The following is a 21,789-nucleotide window of genomic DNA, read 5'->3' on the forward strand; positions in this document are numbered from 1 at the left end:
AGTTGCGTAATTTCGATCCGAGACTTAATTACTAGACTCTCACAAATTTATCTTACGTATTTATGACTGGCGATAACTTTTACAAGCTATAAATTCTCCTTGTCTTATTTTCATTCTATCATTCCACTTTCTACATATGAATCTAAGGGACAGGAAGGGGCTCCAAGGGGGTAGACTATCTTTACTAAGAAAAACTAAAAAAAACTAGATCAATTTTGCTTTTATTTTTATGTCCATTTACACTATTACCAAGTGTTGTGTTAACTTTCAGAAATGGTAAATGGTGTTTTTTGAGGGCTATCTCTTCAAATCACAATCTTATATCTGCCGTTGAACGTACAATTTACCTAAACATTAAATCAACAGCATTTGTCAATATTCCACACCATTATTTCTCGTTAAGGGCATTATTTTATCAGAACTATCATAAAGTTGTCAATTTAGTAAGATATATAGCATCGAAAATTGTTAGGCTAGATAATATTTTAACTGTTGCAAATCGTGATAAATTACACTTAAAATGTAATGAAAGATAATAAAAAAAAAGTTAAAAAACGATGAAAAACAATTCTGTCTTTTCAAAAATCAAGTTTTCTAAAATTAAGGCATAAACTACCGCGTTTTTTTTAATTACCTTCAGTCGCATCTTGGCTATAGAATAAGTGAAAGTTACCATTAAAGTTGCAAATACTTGAACAGTGACTGTAGAAGAAATATTTATCTAAAGAAAATTGCAGAAAGTGTATAATTTCCATTTTAATTGGTATCCCTATTCAAATAGATGCATATTATTGACCATCGTTTAAAAAAAGAACACTATTTTACGAAAGCCGCAGAGGATTGAATTATAAAAAAAAGCGAACGCTAACAGTGTTTGTTGAATGATTTACAACGGCTATACCCGCCAGCTATTCTGATGCTCGTGATCGACCAATTAATTTGTGCACGAAATTCGAAATACGCTCACCAAAACAACGAAATCGAATTTCCAATACTTCTTTGAATATCGTTTGTATTGTTACCGTAGAATTCTACTTCCGTGATATTTATAGTATACAAGTATTTTGTCATCCGTTTCATTTTCTTTGACAAAACATAGACCATCGAATTCTACGGTTACAAAATATGTTGTTAACAATTTTTGTTCGTTAATCATTGGAATACGACAATGATTATCTTAATAAAGAATGACAATAAATTCAAGACAAGTTACTACGCCATTGAAACAGTATAAATATCATGATATCAAAGTAAAAATTTGAACAAAGTTTATGCTCAATGTTCCGTATGGTTTTTATTTCAAAGGTGTATTCGAATTGGAGTGCTAACAAATGGAATACCTCGGGAAAATATGTCCGGAAACGAGTTACATCGAAATTCTATTTTGGCAACGTATCGAGTGGATCTTTCTCGATAAAAGTATCCAATGCATATCTGTCAGTAACTTACAACAGCTACTATTTTGAGTTGGACTGACTGATATTGAAATATCGACTTTTGGAAGAATTGTAAACACCCTTGTTTCTGTCTGTGTTATAAAATAACATAGCGCCAACTAATTTATTATGAACTATTACCGTTTGTTTACTCGATTTTAACTTGATTACTAAGCTATTGCATTATTACTAGCGCATACATTTAATATCGGTTGGGATTAAATTCAAGCGTTGGTTAGTTCATTAAAAAAAACTTACGCATTTCTAAAAATAATTATCATCATCATCATCATCAACCTGCCCTTATCCCTATTGAGGGTCGGCACAATATGTACTACTCCTCCATATATCTCTATCACCCGTCATATCTGAATTTACCCCCTTCTTACGCATATCCTCTTTCACACAATTCCATACATACTTTCTTTGGTCTTCCTCTTCCTTTATGGTCATCCAAATTCAATCTCATTACTTTTTTGTTCATATGATTATCATCCCTCCGCATAACATGTCCAAACCACGCTAACCTTCTGCTTCTCAATTTCTCGATAGCTAACGCATTTCTAAAAAAACACAAATAAATCGTTCCAAACGTGGATTGTAGAGCGATATAAAGGTAACCGAAGTGATGTTTATGTTACATCTAATCTCGTAATATTTATTATCTTTAATTCCTAGAAATTTAAACATAACACACTTTTATTATCCTGGAGACTAAAATATTATAAAAATTCTAGCTCACGATGTAGATGTAGAATGCAAATGAATGGATGCGGGGACACGTCTAGCGCTCCATGAAGTATTTCGTTCCTCCAAATATAAACAAACCCTCGAAAAATTCTAGTTACGTGTACGTTGATGAATTGTGACAGATGAACGGTTTTACGACAAATGTAGCTTTTGGTAGTAAATCCAACGGAAAGCTAACTTCCAATTTAATCGAACTCCATGTACTAAACTAAATAGTAATGTTACTCCATGTAATACCTTACGCTCGGTGCTATTTATTTTATTAAGGAATGTCAATTTGAATTATTTTATTACAAAAACTCAAAATATTTGCTCGCCACCTTATGATATAAAATTTTTTTTTTCAATGCAATTAAGTTAAAATTTAATGCAAATGTCTATGGCCGCTTATTTGTTGGTGGTCTATAAATTAAAAATATAAAAAAAACTACACATTTTATTGAACAAGGAGGATAATCAGTAGTATATGTACAGCCAAGGCCGGAGCCTCGACGACAGTTCCTGTCTACACTAGCGCCGCTTACAGCGTGTGTCGGAAGCGCTGCTCACCACGAGGGCTTCTACTACGTGGCACCAGGAGACAGAACCTCGGCCTCAGTACCAACTAACATCGATTACAAAGATCATAATGATGCACCAGCACCGGATGTAGTTGCAGGAACTCCTGGTAAGAGTAACCTTACCCTTGAGATAGTAGCCCTATACATGTACATACATACATTACGTGAAATAATTTCGAGAACAGTTTAACAATGACAAACAGTTTGTGAGCAGAAATGAAGAGCCAACAATTTTAAATTATTTCAACGTTTATCTATTTCGTAATGTTTAAAACTTTCATTCCATCAAACAAAAGTTAACAAGTAAACATACTTCATCTTTCCATGTTGTGAACGTTTTAAATAACAAGAATCAATTTTGTTATCTTTTTTATAGTTAAAATATACTTAGATCAAATCGGTAAGACCATGAAGTAAATAAGAATCTTCCATTTGTCGTGTCGCAGCAGATATTTTCTCATTTCTATCGATTAAACATAACACAAAGTCCTTGGCTGCTTTCTCTTCAAGTGAGTCTGGACAATTTACTGATAATGAAGATAGACAAATAAAGTCAGCTTTATTTATTGTTATATGGTTTTACATTGAGAAGTCAGCTTCTTAATGTACAACCATAACAATAAATCAAATATCTACTAGGTATGGTAAAGAGCATGGATTGTAATTGGAAGAGAAGAGACCACCTATTAGAGCCATGTAGCAATTTACAAGACATTAATTCCGCGTCTGTAGCCTGTTTTTTTTTCATTTATTGAATGCTTGTCGAATGTAACAGTTTTACTATCAAAATAAAATATTTGTCTACCTCGATAATAATCTTATAATAATTACACTCTATTAATCGTGTAACCTTAACAAAAAATTGACGGCTAAAGAAGTGCCGTTATTTTCGTCTTCTGCGCGATGTTCTTTCGTTGCATAGGTTAGATAGCATTTTGGTAAAAAAAAAATCGGTTAAAGAACAGAAAAGTAAAAAAAGATTTCAAATCTTACTAATATTATAAATGCGAATGTTTAGTTGGATGGATATATTGATGGATGTTCGTTACATCTTCAGAATGGATTCATGGATCTCGACGAAATTTGGTATAGATGTAGAACACAGTCTGGAAGAACACATGGGCTACTAATTAAGTTATTTTCTTAATTCTGCGCGGACGGAGTTGCGGGCGACAGTTAGTATAAAGTAAAATAACATGAAAACAATGAAATTATTTTTCAACTTTTTTGTTCCTTGAATTATTCGAGGTCGTAAATGTAAATGAAAATGTTATTTAATTAAAAGAACTTTTCAGAACAACGCAAGAATACTTTTTAAAAAGTAGGACAAAGCCATGTAACACAACGGCAACCGTAATTCTGTGTTGTGACTTTTTGTAAAGATTTTTTTTTAAAATAGAGGTGTACCAGTTTTTACAAATTAAAACTGTTTTCAGCGTTATAAGTGTATGTACCAAGAATCTGAAGTCACAAAAGACAATCGAATGGCAAAAACTCCTTGTCTCTCAAACTAACTTAAGCATGACAAAATGACAAATTACCCTCAAAAAAACACCAATAGGCTAGAAGGCTATTCTTAATATATGCTTTATATTACGACAGGCGCCAACGATGGCGATGATGGTTTGGCTGCATTCGCCAGAGCAAGCGCTCCGAGAACTGAGCGCATTCGGCAACGATATGGTCAGGATTCACATCCTGTCAGCAGTGATGATGAACATGATGATTACGGTAACAAAAATGCTCTGCTATGATCATATTTCATTTGTTTCAATAAATATTTTTAATCCATTTAAAAAACTCAATTTATTCGGAATTGTCGACTCATTAGATACGATTCGCTAATTTGAATCCCACAAATGTATTAAATACAATTTAATACATTCTTAAAATAAAATGAGGGTATCTGATTCTATCTCGATTAAAATATTTTCCACTTAAAAGGTATTGATTATTATTAAGAGGTAGTTCAATACAAAATAATATAAATAGACTACAGAAAGAAATCTTTTGTAGGATTCCACCGTCGACCTGCGGTCCGAGGCATCGCCGTGAAGCAACAGCTGGGAACATCGAATGACATGCTGCAGCAGATGCAGAATGAGCTGCAACCAACATCAAGTACAGCTGCCACCCACCACCAACCCCACGCGTGTCAACGCACCAATTCTACATACTCTTGGCCGTATTACTCTGAAGCCAATCTTAATTCTAGGCCGCAAAGCCGAACGAGCACTAATACTAATTGGTAAGTTACCCAATACCTGTATTTATTTCTTAACTTTTTGGTACTGTTTGAAGCGATAATAGACGCTGAGTTCCGTAATAATTTAGAGCATCAAATTACATTCATTTTACAACTTGTATACTCCTTAAAAGTTTATATTTACCATTAAATATTTAAACAAATACAAGAATATTGTTTATTTCTACAAACTATCTAATATCTTAACAGTTTAATATAATTGGGTACTCCGTTTTAACTGCATAAAAGCGTTTAGTACAAAGAATTTGAACGCTCGTTTATTTAACGAGATGAGCTAATTTGCACATGGAACAAGTATTTCCGGAGACGGGTAAACTAGGGGTAAATCTAAATTAAACTTTCATCAAAATGTAGTTTCACTAGCACTGACAGTTTTATATTTAATCTAATTCATTATGACACCAATGTGCTATTTTGCATATCTAAAACATTGGTAACAATTATTTACGTTCAGTGCCACCGGCGTCCTTAACCACGTTTTAATACGAGAAAAGGCATGAAACACCAAAACATTTACGATTACATTCGTCTTTTTTGTTATTAGGATGAAGCCTACAGATTACGTGTCTTCGCGTCAGTGCAGCAACGCCGCAATGCCTCAGCAACAGCATTCGGAGATGTGCCATGCTCACACTCAAAACATGGTACCGCCCTATCCGCAGTACCAACAGCGACAACCAGAAACCATGTTCAGAAACTGTTCTCTCTACGCCAATATCGGGTAATTACTGAATAATTAAGCTATTCAGTTCTATAAAACCTTTATTGTGGCTTGTAATTTTATGACGGAACGTCGCGAACAACACAATTTTAGGTTTTTACGAAAAGTAAATTATGCGAACACATATTGTGTAAAAAGTTGGGAAGTAACTTCGAATTCCTAACAAACTATATCAGTAACAACTATACAAAAAACATCACACTAATTTCTATATCTTCGCGATAGAATTTATTTACGCAGTTTCTGGTAATACCTTCTTTAAGTTAAAATTATTTTCAAAATAAAAAGTCATGTATCTTTTAGTCAAACAGTTTTGATAGAAAACAGTTGACAAACGGTTTTCATGCGAAACTTCTGAATCTATTGAAAATGGGACAGAATGGGAATGAAGGAAACTGCACATTGCGGCCCAGATAGTCAACCAGGCCTTTAGCGATTATTTCAAAAACACGTGGATCAGAAATAGCGAAAAACCCAGATAAACAGCCGGATGCCGACCTAGACTCCGGCTTTGTTCGCACGGATGTACGGGAAACAACAAAGTCCCTTTTACACCGCCGTTTATTGTCGTATCTGCACATTCCACTTTTTTGAGGACGCACATTATCGCACTTTGTTCTCGTGTTGATACGTTCCAAGCGACAGCGGTTAAATCATTTTACAAAGCCTTCGAATTATTTTATGCAACTATTTACTTGACATGAATAAAATAGCAGTAAAAACATACTGTTGTGTATGTTTTTCAAAGATAAATTTATAACTTTACTAGCTGTCGCCCGCGACTCCGTCCGCGCGCAGTTAAAAAAAATGGGGGGGGGGGGGTTATGAAAAATAGATTTTGGCCGATTCTCAGACCTACTGAATATGCTCACAAAATTTCATGAGAATCGGTCAAGCCGTTTCGGATTAGTACGAGAACGAAAACTGTGACACGAGAATTTTATATATTAGATTAGTTTTTTCTGCAGTGGAAACCCGCGGTTTTTTACATCTTTAAACATATAAGTACTAGCTTTTACCCGCAACTCCATCCGCACGGAATAAAAAAAATGCACACAAAATAAAAAAGTTCCTATGTCCGTCTCCTAGTTCTAAGCTGAGGTAGCTTAATCAATCCCATCAATTTTCAGCTAAATCAGTTCGACCGAACATAACACGACTTTCTTTTATGTATATATAGATAGATAAAGAAAGCTTTTACGTGTCTTATGTTTCCAATATGTAAAACTACGTAGGTGTTCCGACAGCAGTCAGGAGCTGTATAGCTCGCAAACGAGCTCCGAGCAGACGTCGCCGGTGCGGGCGGCGTCACGCTGCCGACGGCCAGAGTCTCCGCCGCCTATACGCAGCCACCACCAGCTACTCTATGTGCCCTACAGCAGCCACCAACACTACCAGCCTGAATACCCAACACATTGGCCGCCTAACGACTGTACGTTTAACTTCAGATATCCTGATACAACTGTTCAAAGATCCGATCAAAACGTTTCATAATCACCATAGTTAAGGACGTGACGGCTTCAATTACAATTTTAGACGCAAATAATTTTGCAATTGGGAAGACTCAATGGTCTAGAAACAAAAGTCGGTGTAGTCCGATAGTTATTCGAAGACAGCTTCCAGCAGCAATGGCAGGTCAAGTAGCTGTTTGGAGTTCGTAGCAGTTTATATGTTGGCTCTAAGTATCCTCGCTGTCGGAATTATCGCCAACGTAACTGTTTTCTATAAAATTGAAATTCCAGATAACAGACAAGTACAATCGTACTACCAGCAACAAGCTCGCAGTGGCGCTAGTACGCCGCAGCCTAATGTCGCCCTCCAGCAACGGGCACATTACAGCCACGCTTTACAATTGCAGGTGAGACATGATACGATGAAACTAGGTAGAGGTGCCAATGAAATAATATTGTGATAGTGTTTTAGATCATTTGTTTTCAGCATTTGGATATCCGACATATAGCATTGGGATTACGAGTATTTACTCCAAAAAAAAAATTACTATGCTTGCTTCAACTGCTAAAAATTATGAACACAGACAAAAATCTTATAAAAAACTTTTACGTTTACAGAACTTATGCCCGGCCCCGGCAAGATACAGGCCCGTACCCGCTCCACAACCCGGCGGTGGAAAACAAATGATTTGTTATTCGGAAAAGGTAATGTATTTTTAAATTTTCAGAACATTACTTAAAAATAATGTTGCTAATAGTTTATTTCGTGTGATTTCATCCCAAAGTTTATGACGATATAAATGTACACAACGTAAATCATCAACTAAAATCAGAACTTTATGAAACCTCACAAAATTAACAAATTATATTTGTTTGATAATAGGTGGCGCCACCGCTGTATCAGCCAGCTCCCGGATCGCCGTCACGAGTGCCCCGAGCGGCGCCAGAGGGCGCTGCATCTTCCTCGCAAGCGCCCTCTGCTACGTCACCATTGGCTCAACCACCGAACCCCGTGTACTACGCTATGAACGTCTAAAGAGCTGATTAGGTAATATGAAAATTTAACTAATAGGAATTAGGAAAAGAAACATTATCAAAATTACTGTCGATTGACAGAACCAAAGAGTACGAAGAATAAACTTGAAGCTTAATTTGTTAAATATATCATTATAATAATCTAATTTTCTGAGTCTAATTTCAATGGTATTTCTCTACATATATTACTTATAGGGTAACGATCAGTGTGACCCTTATTGTTAAAAGATCATGGACTTATATTACTAACGTTTCTTTTAATATTTTTCAGATGAAAATCGTGGTATATCCATCCAGCACAGTCTCAGTCGTTCAAGTACTCTACGCCATGCAAACTCGTGCGTTGAAAAAAACAAATGCGTGACGCGAACTCCAAAAACAAACTATAGTTACCTTCGTCATATCTAATGTATTTCAAAGTTTATAATATAATCTCTTGTCGGATTCTATATCGGAGATAAATATGCTCGATTTGAAAGCGAAATAAAAAATGTAATGTAAGTAAATGGTGGTAAAACGATGTGAAAATTAAATGTTGTATATTACGTAGTCGAAAGAAATGACAGAAATTTCTAGAATGTTCATCGCTATAACGTTAAAATACATAAGAACTAGTGGTTGAGTATTGCTGCAATCACTTTATGGATGGGATCTTAATTAGTTTTTTGAATTACAACACAATATCTGAGACCAAAATATCTGTATAAAAGATAATGTCATCCCCGACATTATCTTTGACAAAATAGAGATAACAATGTGTTTTAAACATGGATTTTGGTCTCAGAAACCCACGGTTATTCTAATAATGAACCATTTATTTTATGAATTAAGTAATTTAAGATGTTTCAACAAGAACAAAAAAGCAATTTTCTTTTTATAAACTATCCAAAGGTAAATTCCAAATATATAGTTAATCGATAACCAATCTACAGTCCAAAGATTAGATATTAAGACTACGGGTTCGAACCAAAGAGAAATACCTTCTAATTTTAATTTTAAAGTCTTTTTATGGAAACCCCACGGCATAACAATAACGTATAGAGTACGAGAGTACGTGCCTTCTAACAATACAAAACTCCACAAACAACAAAACAATTACTAAATATTAAAAAAGAAAAACATTCTGTTTTCTTAAAAATTCAAGGCCTACAACAAATGGACCATCTCCTAATTTAAAACAAAATGCAAATGTAATTTATTTTCTCTGCGTACCCCTATATGTTGTAAGACTTAAAGGTTAGTTAACAAATTAATCCACTGGCCATGGATATAAGTAAAAGGTATTATAGGCATGCATTTATGGCAACATATGGCAGCTACATAAACAAAGAAATTATTTAAAATGTTAGGACAATAATGACTTTATGTTGCGGCAGCTTTAATAAATTTAGTAACATATGTAGAAATGTAATATATCCGGAAAGTGTGTATGTTTTGTTGTGTAGCAAGATAGTGTCGATTTTAATAAGAAATATTGTATTATGAATTTTTTGAATGGCAGCTATAGAATTATTTAAGATTAATGTAATCGTAAAATGAAACGTATTTTTAGAAAATTAACATAAACCGTAGCGTAAAGATATCATTGATTATATTGATAGGATTTGTTCTTAAAGCCCGCGCAGACTAGAGACTTTTAGGCTGAAATTTATAGTCGGTACTCGGACTTAGCTCCGACTTGACTTAGGTTTATCTTATGGCAAACTCATCTAAGCATTTGCTTAAAGTTATCTCAGATTCGAATTTATAGTCGTTCTTGGCTGAGATTTTGTCAGTGTTGCCAATTTAGCATATTTTATGCAAAATTTGGCAGAATTTTAGGACATTTAGCACATTTTTCTTCATTTAGCATATATCATTATGTTTAATACCATATTAACTTATATAGATATAAATGAAATTTAAAAATGAACATGATGCATTTTAGGCGTATTCAAGAAATCACGAGGTAATCATTATATATTTTTTAATATAATTTAGTTCGGCATTCATAACAACGAGTATAGCAGATCCACTTTAATAGGCCACATTTAATACTTGGAGGACTTTTTAAGAAGATAGTATATTTAGGCATATTATAACAGGTCTTTAAGCACATTTTGAAGAAGCCGAGGTGGCAACAGTGATTTTGCTAAGCAAGAGAGTTTGACAAAGTTTCTATTCGCACAATATCTTCTTGGTACTTCTCAGTATTTAGAAAAAATATATTTAAAATACATGATCCATATATCATTTAACTTATTGATTAAATCGAATCATTATATTTATTTATAATTTGCTAGCGAAATTATAAGCAAAACGACGAAATTAACATTATTAAATTAACACTTTTGTAAAATTATGGTTAGGTATACGGTAGAAAGGAACGAGATTATTTGACTTGACAAAGTAAATGACAACGTCAAACAAATAACAACAAAATTAATTAGATTTTGTTATTGTCGAGATTAATATCTTAATTTTTGTTGACTCTTGCATTCCATTACGCTTTTCTGTGCATTTCTTCTGGAATTTGGCTTATCTACCTGGACATATAAAGATTCCATCCTTTGATGTTTACCCTGGACCCGTATTCTTACGGACTTTCCATACTTTATCTTTAATTTTGATTTGACTAACGAATTAACAAAGATTTTCGAATGGATTTTATTGAACGGACAAATTGGATATTGTCTCGAATAGATAAAATTGACAAGCTTGGAACCCAATATTTGTTACATTTACACCATAGATCTTTACCTACGAGTATATCAGCTAAACGTGAATACAAGAGAGCCCCGTATAAAATACGTATGGACAATGTTCATTAACTCTGTACTAATTTTCTCCTTTCTGTTGTAGACTGTTTGTGGTGATTAACCAGGCTTAAGCCAACCTACACTGTACGTCATCATAAATAAAGTTTCAAGAAAATTGAGTCAACTTCTACCGCAATTTTATACGTTTCCCTATCCACCTACATACGCAATTCGAAGAATTGGGTAGCACTAACAACCTGCATGGCCTGAACAATATTTTTCTTAATAAATAAATATTAATAAATATATTTCTTCTTAAATGTTCAGAATATGGTTTTTGTTTGTTTACTTTATTGTAGCAATCCATGTCGTAAGCAAAATTGAAATCCTTTGAAGCGAGAAAGAAGTATTTGTAAGAGTAGGCAGGTACAAAATCCTTGGAAACGGAGTGGTCATCAGGTGAATCCAAAATATATAAAAAACACAAAACAACAATATCTTTTGCACGAATGGGTCGGCTCACCCGGTGAAATACCACGACCACACAGAAGACAGGTGGAAATAGAAGTAATTCCTTGTTTCGTCTGATGAATGGGCGTATCTGAGGCCTATGTTTAGTCCTCTTCATTATTCCACCCTTTTCTTATAAGGAAAGGATGGGAAGGGGAAGAGGATTTGACGGAGGAGTGGATGCCTAGGAAGGGGAAATATACCCTTTCTGTCCCTCCATCGATTATATGTAGGCAACGTATCTGCAATTACGGATGCATATATTATACGAATTTAAAAGTAGTCGAGAAACGTGTCAGATTTCGCTAAGTCAACGATTTTGGTGACTTAGCATTTGCTAAGCAAACGTCTAAGGTAAGCTTAGCATGTGACTATAAATTTCAAACTGGTAAGATAAGTCTAAGCAAAGTCCGAGTACCGACTATAAATTTCAGCCTTAGTCGCCCGATAGTTTGATCGTATGCTTAATCAGTATGAGCATGTATGGCGGTGCACATACTGCCCGGATTTGGTATCGGGCGGCTAAAAAGTTTTATGAGCTCAATGATTGTCTTCAAACTAAATAATCTCCCAAATATTGGCCGTCTGCTTGAGTTTTATGGCGTGCTATGGGCGTCCGCACACTACCGACTTTTTAGTCGGACAACTTTGCGATTTAATTCATTTGCTGCGTACCTTGGTACGGTATAAACGTGCTTGTAATTAGATTACAATAAATAATTAACTAAAAAAAGCTATAATTATCTTTATGTTACGAAATTGAAAATAAAACAAGGGTTCTTTACGTATCGTTTATAGTTATTTAATACTATTAGATATGTAACACTAATTTATAGAATAACAGCTTAGAAATCTCGAACAACTTTATAAAACATATTTATTGGTTTGATTAGTATATAAACACATTAATATTAATAACGATAATATTAATAAAATTGATGTGATCTCTATATAGAGATGTGATCTCTACATATTTTACTAGCTGTGCCCGCTGTTAGATAATTACAGCTATTGGTAGAACTTTACAATAGAAACGGAATTAGTTCAAATTTAGTCTGTGCGGAATCTTAAGGCGACCGCTCTCTTCAAAAATCGAAGAGTAACTAAAAAAATTATTTGAAAACAGTTGGGCGATTGTTTGTCTAGTGTGCGCACCCACATCCAACCTGACTATTTAATCGTACCAGTGTGCGCAGTCACAGCGCGATCCGATCTAATTATCGGGAGATAAAAAAGTCTCAGGTCTGCGCGTACTCTTAGCCACACATCAAAATAGGTACACCTTTCCGGTTTAATTTTTATTTTCTAATTTATATCAATCCTTAATATCTTTTTTTGTAATTTTGATAAATTTTAAATCTAGCTAGATCATCGGACGAAAACGCCCATACTTCTTCTTCTTCTTCTTACGGTCTTCAACGTAAAAGGTTGGCCGCAAACTTGTTGTCTTCATCCTTAATCGAAACTAATGGCCTACTTTATTGACCTTTTAAATCTTTGGGTGTGGCAGTTAAACTAAGTTATTGTGCGTGCTTAAAGGTATTGACAGTGCCAAAATATTAGAGTTTATAAAAAAATACTAGCCATTAGCATTAAAACGTTAGAGAATAGTGCAAAAAATTCCAAAGCCGGCCTAGATAAGTTTATTTTTTTTTAATTATAAGCGATAGTAATGATTTTGTAAAGATACAACTTATATCCCAACATATCGTTACTCCACTGCATAAGTAACAATAAATTTATTGTTAAGAACAATTAATTTATTATTATGTCTCACGAAATTTAAACAATTTAATTTCTTAAGATATGCTAATTTTGAGACCGAAGAATTGCAATCAATTCAAAGCGTTACCTATGATTTATAAATAGGCGGTAACATTGTTATAATCATAATAAATCCAACTTAATTGCCGATTTATGCCTAAATATAAATAAACATTCGCACAATTACACGACCAAATGGGAGACCAAAATTCAAACACATTTCAAAATATTTAGAAGAGGTATTTTTGAGAATTCTGCGCAGGTACCATGCTAGGCAACTCGAAGTTATTAGTAAGATATGAATGCATTTTAATGTATAGAATAGTATTGTTTTAGATACGAGTTTATTATCATGGTATCGCAATGATCTATGGTACTAAGTAACTCGTTACATAAATGATAAAAGCAGGCCTTTGTCTATCTTTTGCAGTAGATGATAGATCTTTGACAAATATTTAATTATAAAGCTGCGTAAAAGGCCAGCTTAGGCTTAATATTTTTAGTGTATTATGGTGCAAAAGGATTGCATATATATCTTTTTGTGCTCATAAATTAGGTTACATAATTAATTTTAACATTTATAATTTCCTAAAATGCCAATCTTGACCGTCGTAATGAAAATAAGCCATGGTCTAAGAAATTATTTCGGCATTTAGAACTAAAGTTACAGTGTATGGTGGAATAAGAGTATGACAATTACTAATTTTTCATATAAATTTATCGATTATTGGAAAAATTAACAAAAGAAATGTGTAGGTTCACTAATTTAGCAAAAAAAAATATTTTTGGCCATTTGTTAAACAATTAGAATATAAAAATAAAAAAATTATCTATGTTTGACATACAGTTTTTATGTAAATTTTAATATAATGTAAATAATGATAAAGTGAAGTGAGAACGCATTATTATAGATAAAAATTTGAAGAAATTATGATTCAACACTGGTAACATTACATGGAACTGTTGGCGAAATTTTATGGAAATTTTATAGATGCTAATTTAAGAAGTTATTATTGAATGTATTTATAATAAAATAACATAAACCATTTTCTAGCGTGATGTAGATGTAGTCTTGTAGCAAACTTTAATCATATAAGCAGAAAATATTGTATGAATACAATCTTTTGGTATTTATTACTAATAATAATGATAATGTCGGTGTATTTATTTAGAAAAAAAGACATTAAAATCTACTGAATGTAATGACGTTATCTATAATTTTATCGTTGTAACTATTTTTGTTTGCTTATTCACGTGTTTTAAATAATACCCACATTTCCTTTAATGTTCTTTTTTTTATTTTAAGAGTTTATTCGAAGTTTTATTTGCCGCAAGGTCATTAGTTATAAGTGGTAATAAGTAGTTGTATCAAAATGATAAATTTGGTGATACTGGAAGTTATGTTCAGAAATGTGATACTATGTTGTTTTTTCTGCTTGGCAGTTGTTTATTTAAATATCTATTGATTTGTATCGCCTAAGGCGTGTTATTAATTTCGCCGAGGTATAAATAATTTATATTCCATATTTATATAAATTTTTCCTTTATTTATAGGGAATATACTTATTGTCATTCCATATTGTAAAAACTTGTTATTTGTTAGGATGAACAAACATTTTACTACTATTTAAAATTATAGATCTTCGTTGTCAAATTTCGTTTTATGTAGTTATAAATAATATAACAGTATTAGAACTAAAGTGTATATGTAATCATTGCTAAGATTATTTTAATGATATCAAGTGTCTCGATTATGCGGTAAATCATCTACTAAACTCTCCAGTGGATTAAAACGTTACTTATACTACTTTATTTGTAAATGGAAATTCATGATTAAAGGTCGTACATTTTTTTCCACAATACATTAAGTAATGCTAAATTTTATATTAAAGCTTATGTACAATTTACTTATATTTTTACAGTAAAACATGTTCTAACCGTGAATTCGCACTTCCGACACACAAAACATGTTGTCGTCCATTGTGGGGTATAGTAAATTATTTATCATCTACGAAACTCTCCAGTGGATTAAAACGTTACTTATCCTACTTTATTTGTAAATGGAAATTCATGATTAAAGGTCGTACATTTTTTTCCACAATACATTAAGTACCTAATGCTAAATTTTATATTAAAGCTTATGTACAATTTACTTATATTTTTACAGTAAAACATGTTCTAACCGTGAATTCGCACTTCCGACACACAAAACATGTTGTCGTCCATTGTGGGGTATAGTAAATTATTTTCGGTAGTGCGAACTCTTAGTTATAAGACTCATCAAATGTTCTTCTTCTTGAGGCGCCTCTTCGACTAGCGAAAGTTGGCGTTCAGTTCTCCATGTTTTATTCTGTCTCTTTCGAAGCGAAACATTTGGGCTGCACTCGCAACCCCTATCCGCTCTCGGATGTTGCGCAACCAGGATTTCTTTCTGCGACCAACACTTCTTTTACCGGGGACTTTTCCCATCAAGATGAGTTGAAAGAGATCGTATCTTTCGTGCCTGAGCACATGGCTGAGATAAAATACTTTTCTCATTTTGACGGTATACAAAAGTTCTCATTTTTGATTGACCCGTAGCAGAACCTCTACGTTTGTATTTTGTGAGTCCAGCTTATAGCCAACATCCGTCTATATGCCCACATCTCGAAAGCTTCAATACGTTTTCTGAGGTCTTCTTTTATTGTCCAAGCTTCGCATCCGTAGAGATGGATGGCCCTAACACTTGAGAAGTCGAATGCGCGAAGATATTTTAAGAATGCCAGTGCAGAAAATTTTACGCATTTTTTCAAATGCATTACGTGCTATTTCGATACGGGTCTTGATTTCTTGATCGCTGTCCCTAGCTTCGTTTAACCACTTATCCGAATATTTGTATTTACGCACCCTCTCCAGCTTTTGGCCCGCTACATATATGCAGACGCCATTCATCAAATGTTAACTTTGTACAATAAAATTTCTCTTTACTCTTGCGGAAATGCCATGAAGAGAGAGCCGCGCGAATCTTTCACGAAAATTATGTTTTAAGTTTATAAACAAAGCCATGTTAGTTCTATGTAATTAAAATTTATAAATCAAATCACTATAATATTATTGTAAGTGTTAGGGCAACAAATGCCAACAATTTTTCAAATACCCTTGTACAAATGAATTTGTAGATTAGTAAAGTAATAAATGCTAACAAACTATGTTTGTGTTTTTTTAAACCTGCTTTTTTAGTATTAGGATTAATTAAAATATAAGATACCTTAAATTTCTAATAATAATGAAAAAATTAAAAATAATTACTTACGATATCGGCAACAGTTAACCAACACTAGTGAATTTCGTCAAATCTATAGTCACACTTATAGTCAAGCTTACTTATACTTAATATATAAAAACTACTGAGGCATAGAAAATGCCATTACAGGAAAAACTTCACGACAGCAACAGTACGACAAATGTCTTTGACATTGACTAGAGTGGCGCTAATGAGCTGTCATAATTTAGTTTGATCGGTTCGGTTCAGATATCCTTGTCGATCAAAAACATTCGATATGCGAAGTCGCTAATCAAGTTGTCCAAAATATATAGAAGTGACAATAACTTTCGATATGTCACGTGCATGTCACAAATTTTTCCTATACAATTTGAAACATTTTGTCGATTCTGATAGATATCAATAATCGTATGTAACATTGTCTAGACCCGCAATGATCTACATCTATATCATCATCTACATATATTTTGACAAGCTATAGGAAAATATCCTTTAAAATCTGGTAACACTGGTAACGCTGGCCTCTACCTCTACGTCAAAATTCATCGAGATCCATGCAACCGATCTGTAGATACCTAGAAACCCAGAACAAACATCAATCAATCTAAACTATCGTATTTATAATATTATTAAGATTGACTCGAGTAGATCGATGAGCGAATGATTGGTTGTCGCGATCAGAGTCGATCACGACCCTTTGGTGTGTTTAACTCGGGTCCTCGGGTTTTACGACTCTTTCCTTGAAGTACTGCCTACTCATTCAACTTAATCCACGGGTCTTGGGTCGCGGATCATGAGTCAGGCCTTGCGATAAGAATAAGAACCTTATAATATAGTAAAAAATCTGCAAGAGAGTCCACTTTATCTACTCTTACTTTGATTCGCTCGGTTTCCTTGGATTCGCTATTCTTTATTTATCGTCCTTTCCTTTCTCAAGACCCTTTGGTATAGTGATACTCGTAAGTTCCTAAACACCGAAAATGTCGGTACGGTCTACGGGGTACACTAATCGTGAGTTGTGGGCAAAACAGAACGTAACGATGCGAATAGTGGGTTCAAAATACCCGGATTTTCTATGGCTCGCGACCCGATCGGGAACGTAAACATCAATCTAATCACAGTGATCTGTTTATTCCCAATCGACACAGGTCTATTGTGACATTGATATTTTACTTTAACGATTTTTGTTTTGTTGATGGTAGGGTATGTCGTATTGAATATCCGTACATTTTGAAACCTTTTTCTTATCATTGTAAAACAAAAAGAATGGCTACTTTTCGTAAAGATAAAAAAGAAGAAGACGATGGTGGAACGAACATGTTTCAAATGTTGGATAAAACTATTATTTTACAAGAAGTTCGATACTTTAACTCGAATCAAGTGAATGCCAAGAAATGTATTCACATATTAAGTAAGACCTTATTCATGTTAAACCAAGGGATACATCTTACAACTGAAGAGGCTACCTCCACATTTTTTGCGATAACAAAATTGTTTCAATCTAAAGATGTGATGCTGCGTAGATTGGTATATTTGAGTATAAAAGAACTTAGTTCTTTAGCTCAAGATGTAATTATTGTAACATCTTCTTTAATAAAAGATATGACTAATAAAGAAGACTTATTCCGAGGTGCAGCATTAAGAACTCTGTGCAGCATTACCGACAACTCAATGTTACAAGGTATTGAGAGATATGTGAAACAGGCTATAGTGGATAAGAATCCTGCTGTTAGTTCAGCTGCTCTGGTTTCTGCTCTACACTTGTCTACATTTGCCCCAGATTTGGCTCAGAGATGGGTGAATGAAGCTCAGGTAATTATAATTTGATACATTTTTATGTTTCCTTATCTTATTTATTTGAACTAAATTAATACATGTAATCTATCAACAAAAAAATAATTATGTATAATACATTCTTAGTAGGGTTTAGTCGAAGGGTAAGTTTTTTTTTAAATTTTCAAGGTATTCGTCTAGAGTGTAAAAATATTGCTTTATTAGAAAAGTTTTTAATTTTCTATTAAATTTAATAAATTCCATTTCTTCTTTTTTTTCTTTAGGTAAGTGGTTAATCATTTATACAGCCATATAATAGGGATAGATTGCGGTAAACTTAATTTATCTTTTTGGGGAGCGTTAACATTACATGTGTCTTTACTTTTGTGAAAGTCTATATTTTTAAATGTAATTAAACTAATATTATATCATATATATATATGGTGGGAAGAGTTAGTAGTTCTAATTCATTTCCTTTGTAGTATATAAATAATAGTAAAACAAATAAATCTTGGCAATTGATACTATTTCACCAGAGCATTACACCATATGAATATGCATATGCATAATAAGCTGATAGTGCTGTTTTTATGTCTGTGCTAAATTTTAATTGAAAAAAAGCATTTGTGAATTTGGATAGCTTTGATGTAATGTAATTATCTCATCTTACAATATGGAATAAGTGTGAGTTATTGTGAATTAAGTGGAATCAGGTCAAGAAGTAAATCACATATATTTTAAAGAAGGCTTGTATTTTATCAATTGTTAAGAATATGTTTTTCTTTGTTTCACAGGAAGCCATGATGTCTGACAGTGGCATGGTACCATATCATGCACTTGGTGTATTTTCTATTTCAAGACAAAATGACCGTTTATCCATGGTTAAATTGGTAAAAAAGTTATTGCAAGAGACAATTAAATCTCCTTATACAGTTTCTCTTCTTATTCGTCATGCTGCTAAACTAGCTGAGAATCAAACTGAATCTGAACCTTATGTAGATTACATAGAATCTTATTTACGTCACAAGTCAGAAATAGTTATGTACGAAGCAGCACATGCTGTTGTCAGCCTAAGCAAAAATATAAGAGATCTTACTCAAGTTCTATCTGTATTACAAAACTTTTGTCTCTCTTCAAAAGCTACCTTTAGACTTGCAGGTGCACGGACTCTAGCACAACTTATTGCAAAGCACCCAAAAGCTGTGATTGTTTGTACATTTGATCTTGAAAATCTGATTTTTGATCCTAACCGGACTGTAGCAACTCTTGCCGTCACAACTCTGCTTACTACCTGTACAGAGACTTCTATTGAGAAGCTAATGAAACAAGTCTCAGATCTCATGTCTGAAATATCAGATGAATTTAAAATTGTGGTAGTTAGCGCTATTAAGAGCCTTTGCACTAAATTTCCCCAGAAACAAAAATACCTTGTATCATTTTTATCTGGCATGCTCCGAGAGAAAGGTGGTATGGTATACAAAACAGCCATTGTCAATGCTATCATTAAATTCATTGAGGAAAATCCAAATGCCAATGAAACAGGCCTAGCTCATCTGTGTGAGTTTATTGAAGACTGTGACCAAGCATCCCTTGCAGTGCGTGTATTACATGTTTTGGGACGTGAGGGTCCCAAGATTCGCCAGCCTTCAAGATATATCAGATTTATTTATAACAGAATTCTTTTGGAATCCGCACCAGTAAGAGCTGCTGCTGTTTCTGCAATTGCTCAATTCGGAGCATCATGTGCTGACCTTCTTCCCAACATAAAAGTGTTACTTGATAGATGTCAGTCGGATGATGATGATGAAGTTCGAGATCGGGCAGTTTTCTACAGTGCCATTTTAGATTCCGGAGATAAAGAACTCATTAATAATTACATTTGTAATGTACCAAATTTTAATTTTGTATTATTAGAGAAAGCAATTCAAAATCATTTAAATACACATCCAGAAGATCATTTCAACATGGACACAGTTCCGATTGTAGAAGATATAAAAGAAAACAAGAAAGAATCAGCACAAATTGAACCGTTTCAGTTGACTATTCTTTCTTTGGAAGAACAATATGCAAAACAATTGAAGGTGATTCCATGCATTGAGAAATTTGGACCAATATTTAAAAGTTGTGAACCAATTGAACTTACAGAACCAGATACTGAATATCAAGTAAAATGTATAAAGCATGTTTATGCCAATCATTTAATTCTTCAATTTGAGTGTCTGAATACACTATTTGATCATCTACTTGAAAAAGTTCATGTATGTTTAGATGTTGCACCCGAATATAATCTTATATGTGAAGTACCATGCCAAAGTCTATCTTATGAAAGGAAAGGAAATATATTTTGTGTATTGGAGTTTCCTACAAATCCATTAAACTCTGTAGGATGTTTTGGAGCCGTTCTTGAGTTTATAGTATATGATTGTGATCCAAAAACTGGGCATCCTTACCCAGGAGATTGTTACACAGATACATATCCTTTGGAAGATATAGAATTTGGATGTTCTGAACAATTTAAATTTCGAGCTGCTTCTGATGACTGGGAGAATTCTTGGCAGAGTACAGAATCAGGAAAAGAAGTAATGGATACTTTTGCCATGAATAATTTTGATGTTACAGAAGTTGCAAAAGCTATTTGTAAGCATTTAGGTTTACCGGAATCTTCTATAAAGGGAGATACCATAAAGAAAATCTGTGGTTTAGGGACATGGCGTAAAGGCATTCCAGTTATATTTATAGCTAAAATAGTATCATCTCTATCAGGCGTTACCATGCAACTTACTGTCAGATCGCCCAATGAAGATGTAGCTACACTTTTATTGGCTGCTATTGAATAGTTTAAAAAATAAGTATATTTCTGTGTCAAATCATAGATTTTTAAGTTAATTTATTGTTAAAATTATGTAAAACACACATGTATTAAGTTTTTTTAATATATATAAGTAAAAAATGATTAAAATGTTAGTATTTTTATTTTAGATATTTATAAAATATAGGTTGAAAGGAGTTATAGATTGAAAATGGGAAAGAAAATTTTTACTTTATTATAACATTGACATATTTTTATCATTATTATCGTTGTAAAAGGGTAATTTATGACCTAATGCCAATAAGTTAGTGTCTTAAGATTATGTAAGATGGCGCTTTTCACCAGTTCGACTGAAGAGAGCCCTATAATATCCCACGTGTTTACAATTTCGTGGTACACTTTTTTTCTAAGCGAAGGGGCATACGACCGGCGGGAACGCCCAGGGGATCAACGACACTCATAGACATCCGCAACACCAGACGAACTGCAGACGTGTTGCCGGTCTTTAAGTAAATGATAAGCTCGCTGCCTGAAGGTCTCTAAGTGTAGACTTTACTAAGAGACTGTTACTATTTAAGTTTTGTGCTTTGGCGCAGTAATTTCAATATATTTTTAGAAGTGTTATCCATCGTAAAAATATACGATTTTCTAAGACATAAGATATCATTAGTATTGTGTTTCTAACGCCATCTGTTAGCAATTTATGAAAATAAT

The 21,789-nt window shown here is 33.5% G+C and overlaps 2 protein-coding genes across 2 annotated transcripts in view; both read left to right on the top strand.

The window, feature by feature from the left end:
* LOC106719757 overlaps positions 1–8,221 on the top strand; it is a 96,267-nt gene extending 88,046 nt beyond the window's left edge. The window contains exons 9-16 of the mRNA XM_045686097.1: positions 2,661–2,853; positions 4,349–4,477; positions 4,763–4,994; positions 5,557–5,733; positions 6,969–7,165; positions 7,476–7,591; positions 7,803–7,889; positions 8,068–8,221. Coding sequence (XP_045542053.1) covers positions 2,661–2,853; positions 4,349–4,477; positions 4,763–4,994; positions 5,557–5,733; positions 6,969–7,165; positions 7,476–7,591; positions 7,803–7,889; positions 8,068–8,220 — 1,284 coding nt within the window. The 3' untranslated portion in view covers position 8,221. The remainder of the gene's footprint in view (positions 1–2,660; positions 2,854–4,348; positions 4,478–4,762; positions 4,995–5,556; positions 5,734–6,968; positions 7,166–7,475; positions 7,592–7,802; positions 7,890–8,067) is intronic.
* A 9,032-nt stretch (positions 8,222–17,253) lies between these two features.
* On the top strand, positions 17,254–21,103 carry LOC106719868 (coatomer subunit gamma). The gene is made up of 2 exons (XM_014514337.2): positions 17,254–18,305; positions 19,061–21,103. The coding sequence occupies exons 1-2, from the start codon at positions 17,760–17,762 to the stop codon at positions 21,101–21,103; spliced, it is 2,589 nt and encodes an 862-aa protein (XP_014369823.2). The 5' UTR covers positions 17,254–17,759.
* Positions 21,104–21,789: the final 686 nt, after the last annotated feature.

Source organism: Papilio machaon, chromosome Z, assembly GCF_912999745.1.
Source record: "Papilio machaon chromosome Z, ilPapMach1.1, whole genome shotgun sequence".
NCBI lineage: Eukaryota > Metazoa > Arthropoda > Insecta > Lepidoptera > Papilionidae > Papilio > Papilio machaon.